This window comes from Chanodichthys erythropterus, chromosome 4 (assembly GCF_024489055.1).
Source record: "Chanodichthys erythropterus isolate Z2021 chromosome 4, ASM2448905v1, whole genome shotgun sequence".
Classification (NCBI taxonomy): domain Eukaryota; kingdom Metazoa; phylum Chordata; class Actinopteri; order Cypriniformes; family Xenocyprididae; genus Chanodichthys; species Chanodichthys erythropterus.
The window spans coordinates 6214963-6226404 of NC_090224.1; the positions used below are offsets into that span (position 1 = coordinate 6214963).

Consider the following 11442-nt stretch of genomic DNA (forward strand, 5'->3'; position numbering starts at 1 on the left):
AATACTTTCATAAACAAGGAAGATGCTACATTAAAGCCAGGGACACACTTAATGATTTGTAAGGCCGATTATGAATGTAATTTGATACTTACGACTGATCATGCCCACGCGCAGAGTCAGAGCCAGTTGTGTTCAGTCGGTGTTTACAGTCAGTGTTTAAATTCCATGTTTTAGTATTTAAGTCTTTAAATCTAAGTCTTTGTGTGTTGAGCTCAGTCTTAGGGTGCATTCACACTTGTCATGTTTGGTTCGATTAAAACGAACCCTGGTGCGATTGCTCGGTTAGTGCGGTTCATTTGAACATATGTGAACACTGCCATCCGAACCTTCATGCGCACCAAACAAGTGGACCGAGACTGCTGAAAAGATGGGTCTCGGTCCACTTCCAAACGAACTCTGGTGTGGTTTGAATGATATATGAACGCAACACGGACCATAGACATGTAACGAACCAAAAACAGGAAGACGAGACCCTAAAAAGGACAGAATCCTCATGCATGTCGTTTTTTCTCGTCATAGTCGTGAGTTTGCCCATCACAGGCATCAGACGCGCGTCTTCACGCAGCAGATTGTTTGTGTGTGTGACGGATGGATACCCGCCGCTGTTTTGAGCACTTTACACATTTTATAAGGTCTTCACGAGTTCCCATCTGGCCAAAATACCATCACATGCAGGCTACACACACACAACAAGCGCATTTAGCTCGTAAAATCCGACCAATCACGTTATGAAGGTATCCCTATGCCTTAAGGTTTCGGTATCTTTTGGTTCGGTGATAAAATTGTCAATCTGAACGCTAATCAGCCTAGGGCTAAATGTTTTTTTTTTTCTTCTTTGGTCCGGACCAAATTAACCAAACGAACCGAACTACAAGTGTGAACGCACCCTTAGAATGTGTGTCCCTGGCTTAAAGGTCCCATGGCATGAAAATTTCACTTTATGAGGTTTTTTAACATTAATATGAGTTCCCCTAGGCTGCATATGATCCCCCAGTGGCTAGAAAAGGCAATGGGTGTAAACCGAGCCCTGGGTAAATTGAGAAAATGAAAGCTCAGACAGCCCAATCTGGAATCTTCCCTATATGTCGTCATAAGGGGAAAGGTTAACTCCCCTTTCTCTGCTTTGCAGATTCTGGGTCAAACTGAAACGCTTGAACGACTGCTTGTATATGAGCCATTGCAATACATCCACTGTCAACATTAGCGCATGGTACCGTAGCTGCAAGCTGGTTAAGGCCACACCCACCCTCCACCTTGCCCCGCCTCTCTCCTCCTCATTAGCATTTAAAGCTACAGACCCAGAAACGGCACGTCCTGAGGAAAGCTCATTGTGGGACTGGCTTGTAGTGGCTGAAATTCTGCCTCAAGGCTGAATTTTGGGAAAGAGACTTCAGATACAGTACTAGGAACCACTTAGGCCTATATAAAAGCATCCAAAAAGTAGCATGTCATGGGACCTTTAAGGGAGATTCACTAAGACTGAATGTGCTCTCATACAGCATTGTTAATTTGCACATGCTGTCTGCGTTTTTGCACCAGATTCATTAAAATTATTATGCAAATAAGCACAAAATCATACCAAATAACCTGTTATGAACACAATTTGCACTCGACTACAGGGATGTGCAGAGATATACATATATATATATATATAAAGTATAAAGCACTTCTCCATGATTTGATCCATTACTGCTGTCATCATCACTAGGAAATGCTTTCCACAAGAAGTAAAAGCATTGATAATTGTGCCAGGCAAATGTGGTTAGTGAAGAAGATGCAGGAGTTTGCACTGAAATACAGCATACTAAACGGATTAGTGAATTTGCCCTTTAGTGTATCTGTAAGAGTGGCTCCATTTTGATGGGAAAGACTGTTCTGCAGCTTCAGACAAAATGCTTTACAAAGAACTGCAAAAGAATCATAATCAACGAAATCTTTGATTCATTTCTGAAATAAAAGAGAAATCTAAAAAATCTAAGCTGAAGCTCAGCAGCTCTGTTTTTTTTTCCAAGAACAAATACATATCAGATCATCTGTTTTAAGGTTCATTTGAAAGGGAGTGGTTCCTGTCTGTGATGACATTACATCCAGTACCATCCACTGATTATGGCTTCGGCCTCATTTTGTTGACATCGTCATTATTACTCTGTGTGTGGGAGTGTTTGTATTTGCATAATCTCTTTGATTCGAAGGCTGATTGCTACAAGCATTACACAACACTGCACAGGTTAGTGGATCTATGACCATTAAGCACAGTTTAAAAAATTTGTCCTTGTAAAAATGTGGAGGCTGCATCCACCCATTTACAGAGAAACAACAGTAATGACATCAGCTAAAACCAATCAGCATTACAAAGCAATAAAAGTAGCATGTAAACAATCTGGGACCAGCTGGAGAGCACAATCTGCCATGACCAATTCGATTTCAGAGAAAAGAACATCATTACACAGTATATTTTATTGGTAGCAAGACCCTCAGAATCTTCTTTGTTCATTAATTTAATATAACTGGAAAGAAAATGCAAGAGGATACCAATAATTGAATCTATGACTGTTAGTCTTTTAAAACAGCCAAAGTATATTCAAAAGCATTCTGTCACCTGTGGTTGAGGATTCACATTCAAATCCAAAAGACTTCCAGAATCCATCTTAGTGAAGCTTCTGGATGATGTTTATCTTCAAATGTCGATAGTCTCCACTACATTTGTATTAAGCTGTAAAGCAAGCACATCTAGGAGCCTTTAGTTGTTATTCAGCAGTACAATAGGTTTCTTGAGCTGTGAAGTGCAGACAAAAGTAAACGGTTGACTGGCATTGTCTTTTTCTGGCAGGGCAGTAATGAAACGTTATTGATACTGACTCCTGATGAAAGCACTTAGTCTGGGATCTCCACATGGAGAGCGTTTCACTTTTATCAGCACAAGCCCATCTGCAGTTAAGAGTAACTCAGAAGATAAGGAAATACGATGAAATTGCTTGTTTACTTGAGAAAATGAGTGAAGCTAAGGAAAAAAAGGAAAGAAATATTTCTTTGCTCTATATTGTTGATTAAAGAGGATATCTCAATGGATGTCTTGTGTATTACAAACTCTACAGTCTCTTCATTCTACCTTTGCCCTCATTGGCCTCTGTTTTTTTTTCTATTCTGGAAGACTGTTTTTATGTAACTCTGGCACTTATTAACATTTTATGAGGCCAACTTTACTTCTAAAGAGGGAGAGAGGGGAGGAGGGGAGAGGAAAAAAAAAAAAAAAAGAGTGAATGTGATGGAGGAGGACAGTGAGAGTTGGCTGGTGAAAACAAAACCCTTCTATTTTGACCCATGTAAACAAGTCCTAATAATAAGAGAGAGCCAAAGAGATTTCTGAACACAAATGCGGATTAAAGCTCCACTGATTCCTTTTCTGTACACAACAAATGAAAGAAAACATTAGTAAACAAATCAATTCATATATACAATACCATTGAAAAGTTTGTGGTCAGTAAGATTATGTTTTAGAAAGAATTGTCTTATGCTCACTAAGGCTGATTTTTTTTTTTTTATTATTAAAAAGACAGTAAAAACAGCAATTTTTTGAAATATGATTACAATTTAAAATAGTCTTTACTCGTTTTCAGTGCCACATGATCCTTCAGAAATCTTTCTAATCTCATGATTTGGTGCTCAAGAAACAGTTGTGCTGCTTCATATTTATTTTTTTAACAATTTTACATTTTTCAGGATTCTCTGATGAATATAACATTTAAAAAAAAAAAACTGTATTTATTTGAAATATAAATCTTTTGTAACATTATAAATGTCATTATTGTCACTTTTGATCAATTTAATGCATCCTTTCTCAATAAAAAATATTAATTTCTTGAAAAACAAATCTCATTGAATCCAAAATTATGTACGGTATGTGTGGAGCTGAAGTTAAATATAATATAAAGCTGACATGTCTTTCGGTGTAACATGCTATCCAACTAAAACTATTTTAAACAGCATTTTTCTAATTCTTTAATAATTATTATACTTGCTTTTTATTATATTACATCAATTGAAAGATTACATGGAATATTATGTTCAATATTTATATATATTGTAACATCTTTTGCTGGATTTTCAGCATGTAAAATATTTAGAAAAATAATTTAATGTGACAGATTGTTTATTTGGCTGTCTGCCCTTCTTTCAGCCTTGAGAAATACACTTGAGAATGGACCTGTCCCCCTGTCAAGACACAGACAAGCTCCGTATGACTATACAAATTAAGTTAAACGACTAAAAATAGCTTAAATCTCTGCACCAAACAACACATAATCAGGAGAATAACTGGATATTTAAACAGGAAGTAACTTCATTAGCATCATGCCTCCTCTAATTTCCTTTTCTAGATAGGAAGTCCTGCTCTGAAACAGGATGGTCCCTTTAATGACTAATGTAATTACCCAACAAAAACTTAATAAAAACTCAGTAAACACCTCATAAACATATTATCACTACTAAAAGGACAAAATACTTTTTCTAAAACCCGACATCATAACTAAATATAATATTCCTTATTCCACCTTTCGCTCATCTGTTTTTTCTTCTTTTTCTATACCTTCCCTGTCCCTGGCTGTTGACAGCTCACACACTCCATCTGCACCCTTCATCTAAGCGAATTACTTTAAGTGCCTCCCTCTCTCCTCTAATAAAAGACTAATGGTCTTTTCATACAGCCTCCTTCTCCCTTACTGCAATCCAAAACTGTCATATAACAATGCATTCAAGCACTGTTCCACTATGAACAAGAGTCACTGATCTAAAGTCAGGGTCAAAGAAGGAGATTGATATTAATCAATAATGTGAATGGAGAGTCAGAAATGAAGTGCAGACTTCATAGATTTTAATAAAATATTATTTGGTAACACTTTACAATAAGGGTCAATAACATCAGTTAATGAATAAGGTATCATGCACCACATTAAACAATATTTTTACAGCATTTTTAAAATCTTTGTTAGTGATATTTTATAAATATAGTTCATTGTTAATTCATGTACTTAATACATTGGAGCCTGGATTCACAGTTAGGGCTCAGATTAAGCCAGGATTAGTCCTTAGTTAAATTAGGACATTTAAGTATCTTTTAAAAACGTGCCTTTGAAAAAACATTACTGATGTGCATCTTGAGACAAAACAATAGCACTGAAATATTTTTAGATATGTCGGTGCAAGAAGCTTTCAGTTAAGACAGCTCAAACATACCTTTTCTGTGATACCTAAATAAAGTTCATTTAAACAAAAAGAATTACAAAATTATGCTTCATGGTACCTTTACATTAGACCTTACTATTAAAGTTATGTTTCATAAATACACCGATCAGGCATAACATTATGACCATCTTCCTAATATTGTGTTGGTCCACTTTTGCTGCCAAAACAGCCCTGACCTATCGAGGCATGGACTCCACTAGACCCCTGAAGGTGTGCTGTGGTTTCTGGCACCAAGATGTTAGCAGCAGATCCTTTAAGTCCTGTAAATTGCGAGGTGGGGCCTCCATGGATCAGACTTGTTTGTTCAGCACATCCCACTGAAGGTCGATTGGATTGAGATCTGGGGGATTTGGATGCCAAGTCAACACTTCAAACTTGTTTTTGTGCTCCTCAAACCATTCCCCGACCAATTTTGCTTTGTGGCAGGGCACATTATCCTGCTGAGAGAGGCCACAGCCACCAGGGAATACCGTTTTCATGAAATGGTGTACATGGTCTACAACAATGCTTAGATAGGTGGTACGTGTCAAAGTAACATCCACCACATGGATGGCAGACCAGGCCACCTTCTTCCATTGCTCCGGGGTCAGCATGGGCACCCTGACTGGTCTGCATCTATGCAGCCCCATACGCAACAAACTGCGATGCACTGTGTATTCTGACACCTTTCAATCAGAACCAGCATTAACTTCTTGAGCAATTTGAGCTACAGTAGCTCCCCACGTGCATCAATGAGCCTCGGCCTCCCATGACTTTGTCGCTGGTTCACCACTGTTCCTTCCTTGGACCACTTTTGATAGATACTGACCACTGAAGACTAGTGTTGTCAAAAGTACCGACTTCGGTACCTAGTCGGTACTGAAATTTAAAAAATGTGACACTTTGAGCGCTGATGAGTGCATTCGTAAACATCTCTGATTGGCCGTTGTTTTCACGGCTCATTGGATATGTCTGTGATAGGCTTCAATGATCAACGCTGTAAAAACGTTGTAAATAGTTATCAATTAATCTCTTCACTAAGCACTTACACAGATACACACGGGAGCGTTTGAAAGCAGGGCGTCTATCGCGGATCAGTCCACTGTTAGACACCTGCTTTCAATCGCTCGCGCTCCCACTTTCAAAACGCTTTCAAATTCAAACACTTCTGTGCGCTTTCAAATGCTCCCACGCGTTGATCGTTGTAGCCAATCACAGGCATATCCGATGAGCGTGTCAACACAATGGCCAATCAGAGATGTTTACGAATCCGCTCAACAGCGCTCAAAGCGTCACACTTTGAAAATTTCAGTACCGACAGGTACCGAAGTCGGTACTTTTGACAACACTACCGCAGACCAGGAGCACCCCACAAGAGCTGCATTTTTGGAGATGCTCTGACCCAGTCATCTAGCCATCACAATATGAGCTGTCAAACTCGCTCAAATCCTTACGCTTGCCCATTTTTCCTTTTAACACATCAACTTTGGGGACAAACTTGCTGCCTAATATATCCCACCCACTAACAGGTGCCGTGATGAAGAGATAATCAGTGTTATTCACTTCACCTGTCAGTGGTCATAACGTTATGCCTTATTTCATAAGTTTCAAATAAAGATGACAGTTAAGTTGAGATTAGAACCACAAGGAACTAAAAACAAAAATTCTTCAGACATTCGGCAGAATTGGGACGTACATTCACATTTGCTCTGTCTATCTAACAGTACTTTTTTTCCACCTGACTGCACCTGAATCTCACTTCTTAACACTACGTATTCAATGTGACTGCTATAGAGTCAGCATAACATCTCATAGAGCATCTGTTCAGTACCTTTTGAACAAACAATGTTTTTTTTTTCATTTCTTTTACTTTTTCACAAGAAAACTGTATCCCCCCTCTCTATTTCTCATCTTTACCGTTCTCATCACCCCTATCAGAAAAGCACAAGCTAATTATCCATCTACTTGTTTTCCCTCCCTGTGCCCTTTTTTTTTTTTACTCTTTCTACATGATATGTTTCCATTCAGATCAGCAATCCTTCTCCCATGTCCCCCTCCCTGAATCACTCTCTCTCTCCCTAGTTCTCTTTCTTCGGGCCGATGCACACACAGCACCCCTCTGCCCCGGGACCTGTCCTCCAGCCCATCCTAAATGGGCTCTCTGTTCTCTTCGTTCTCCACTCCTCCCCCCTCTTCTCAGGTCCCATCCTTTATGAGGCTCTTATCTGATTGCAAACGCTCCCACACCACCCCTCTCTCATTACCCCTCTGACATGTCAAGGGTTTTATGCCATCCTTCAAAATGGTAAATAAGTAAGTTAAACGCTACTTCTGAGTGATGAATAGTGTGAATCTAATCCAGATAATCACAAATAAAGGGTGTTTATAAACTTGTCAATCAGTGCATTGTTGGTTTGGAAAAAGGCTTGAATGTGTATCTCATTGTAAGGCCAACACAGGCATTACTGTGAGTTTATGTTTGCAATTGAGTCTGTAAAAGAATTGCGGACTTAGAAAAGAGTTGAGAGCCGAGGTTCAGCCTCTGTTGGTTTTTCAACAAAGTGAGTGTTTTAGAGGCATTTTAGGGGGAGGAAATGTCTGAGTAGGTGTTCAACCCCATCCATGTTTTGACCCATTTTTAGAGCGCAAGTGTGAGAGAAGGCAAGAGAGGAATTACTAAAATTCCTATGCGCGCCAGAGAGGATGTTTATCAACCACATCTCCAGTAGGGCGCCTCACACAAACGCTGTATACACAGCATGTAGTTATATTGCTAAAGCGCACACACACAAACACCAGACCACACCTGTTCAACGGTCCTTATCTGATAAATAACAAACACTCAAGTTTTGCATATTCCATACCTCAAACAGGTCTTGACATGCTTCAAGATTCAGATTTACGTAAAATTCAGAAAAGTCACAGAACTGGATGGGTTTAACAGGTCTTTTTTGTATATAAGGACTTGTTTCAACAACTATTTATGCTCGACTATTAAAAAAGGTGCATACTCTATACAAGCGCAGCTGGTGAGACAATATCAGCGACCATCATCAAGCACTTTATATAAAACTGAACAGCTGAAGAAGAAGAAAGGAATGCTGGGAGAAAACAAAATGCAAGGTCATTGTCTTGTTTGTACTTAGTTTGAGAGAGGAAAACATAAAACTGTAACTGTTCTCTGGAACAAAATGTGTCCCATCACATTTCTGCACATTACTCTCCTAAAACATATTTAACACTTTCATATCTTTTGAAAGGAACAACTTAGAGATGTAACAACCTACAAAATTTAGGAAAAGTCTTCTCAAACCTAGAACTGTAAACAAGAAGAGATTTTAAAGGGATTGTTCACCCAAAAATGCCACGTCATTCCAAACCGGTATGACTTTTTTCTACTGTGAAACATATATTTTGCGAAATTTCGAAATGTTTTTTTTTTTTTTGTCCAAATAATGGCAGTCAATGGTAAACAAAACTATTTGGTTACCAACATTTTTCAAATATCTTGATGTTCTACAGAAGAAAAAAGTGACATGAAGGTAAATAAATAATGACAGAATATTTATTTTTGGGTGAACTAACCCTTTTAAGATCCACTGGAGATTTAAATGATGTAAATATGTAACTGTACATCATAATAGTGTAAGATGCTCTTCTGAATCTTGGTAATCCCCTCCGATTTCTGCATGGCTTCTCCTGGCTACAATAGCCCATGTCATTTTGATACATAGCTCTTTGAAAGTAATATAACACCAAGGTGTAAGTTATGCATCCCGTGATTTGGCACATGACAAGAAATAACAGCATAGTGCAAATTTGTGTCTCTAAATTAAGTAAGGCATCACGCAAGAGTGAAAAAGTCCCAGATTGGTTGGAGCTAACCTGATCTCTTGAGATAAAAATATTTTACGAGGTGTTGATTTCGTATGAATGTGTACGAAACCGTACAATACTACTAACCCCACCCTAACCATTAGTGCACAATAAGAAGATTATATTATGAAAACATATAATGTGATTGTACGAATTAGCCACCAATTTGTAAAAAAAGTTATGAATTGCAATGAGAGTGTGTTGTTAGAGTGCAATGCTTTTTCTTACTCCAGAATCACTCTAAGGTGGGTTTCTCTCATCAGCAAGCAGGAAATAGAAAACCCGGAGTGGACCTTAAACATATAAACTGATTACAGAATACTTCAAGAAAGAAAGGGAAATTGCTGTTGCTCCACTTAAAATCTGTTCCATTTCAATTGTTGTTTAGCAACTCGCAAAGCATAAAAACCCAACAAATATATATGAAAATATATGAGCCAACTAGCCAAATTTTTACTCTATATGCTCTTTAAACTCTAAATTCTTGTTTATAGAACTCCTGTATAAAAAGCATTATTGCACTTGTTGTGTGGTGTTGACTGCAATTGACCTGCAGCCTCATATTACTATATGACAGCACTACTGCGTTCGAATGATATATTCAAAGGCAGAGTTGCTTGAATGATAATTCTAATATGATGTCATGCAAACAACTTATTCAACCACCAAAGAGCCACACTGAGAGACTCAGTATGTCATAAAATATTGAGAACATGGACTGTCATCATGGGGAATCGGGAACAAGATAGAAACGCATTTATTTCTCCATTTTTTTATGTTTTTTTGTTTTGTTTTTGTTTTTTTTACCTGACCACATCTGATATCATCATCTCTGATGATAATTAAAATATGATGTCAAGCAAACAACTTATTCAACCACCAGTCACATTATGAGAGACTCACTGTGTCATAAAATATTAAGAACATGGACTTTCATCATGGGGAACTGGGAACAAGATAGAAAAGCATTTATTTCTCCATTTTTTTTTTTTTTTTTTACCTGACCACATCTGATATCGTCATCTCTAATGATAATTCAAATATGATTTCAAGCAAACAACTTATTCAACCACCAGAGCCACATTATGAGAGACTCACGGTGTCATAAAATATTGAGAACGTGCACCTTCATCATGGGGAACTGGGAACAACATAGAACAGTATTTGGGGAGAAGAAGAAGAAGAATGTAACAACACTGCTGTAATACTGACTGCCTCAATACTGAATTGCTGCAAATCTACTCATTAAATTTAAAATAAAGCTCAAAGCACATGCATAAGCAAACACGCCTCAACGTTTTCTCACAGACCTGCTGAGCCGAATCACACAAGCGCACAACGCAGTCACAGCTGTCAGGAGGTATCAGGTGTTTACATGCTAAAGCAAAGCTCAATAACTAGCTGCGCCACACATCTGACTTAAGGGGTCCCGAACGGGGATACTTACGTGAGCATGTTCTGCGATTTACCCCTCTTTTATGCCCACACCCGTGCAAAACGTCAGCTAACATCAATAATATTACTTTTCAAGCGTAATATTACCTTTCCATCTGTGTTTTCTCCATCCTGAGCGTCGCTGAGCTCAGCGCTGATGTCCTCTGGCGCATCTTCAGGGCTCTTCGCGTCCCGCTGCACGGATGGTGTCGCTCCCATGATGAATAACGTCGCTGTTTCTCCACTCTCAGGAAAATAATGAGCGTTCAAAAGGAAGTAGGTATCCAACCGCCCGTGTAAATGTACCCTGCAGTCCGTCCCGAGGGTTGTCTGCTTTGGAAAGTGTTGAAACGGGTCTGTAGGTTCACTTTTAGGAGCCCTCCTCCCATCAGTATCACATGGAGAGCAGCCAGACACGCCTTACAGCATCAAACCAGAGTGAGACCTGGGAGTGTAACATCATTTAGAAATAGGACAAAATACAATTCTGAGGTAGCCTATAGCTAGTTACATTTCAGTCTCGTTATATTTTGATCTGCAATCATGTTAATGAATGTTGAAGGGTTAGTTCACTTTAGTCATTTATCACTCACCCTCTTCTAAGATCTTCGTTCATCTTCGGAACACAAATTAAGATATTTTTTAAAAAATCTGATGGCTCAGTGAGGCCTCCATTGCCAGCAATGTTACTGCACCTCTCAAGCTCCATTAAGGTACTAAAACATATTCGAAACAGTTCATGTGAGTTCAGTGGTTCTATCTTAATATTATAAAGCGACAAGAATACTTTTTGTGCACCAAAAAAAAAAAAAAAAAAAAAAATAGCGACTTTTCAACAATATATGTGCCGATTTCAAACCACTGCTTCGGAGCTTTACGAATTGGATCAGTGAATCGGAGCGCCAGAGTCAC

General features: G+C 38.5%; 1 protein-coding gene across 1 annotated transcript in view; it reads right to left on the reverse strand.

Moving 5' to 3' along the window:
- The window catches only part of akap12b (A kinase (PRKA) anchor protein 12b), a 45467-nt gene extending 34582 nt beyond the window's left edge, over nt 1-10885 (reverse strand). Inside the window, exon 1 of the mRNA XM_067383842.1 lies at nt 10639-10885. Within this exon, the coding sequence (XP_067239943.1) occupies nt 10639-10749 (111 nt within the window). The 5' untranslated portion in view covers nt 10750-10885. The remainder of the gene's footprint in view (nt 1-10638) is intronic.
- Between the last annotated feature and the right edge of the window lie 557 nt (nt 10886-11442).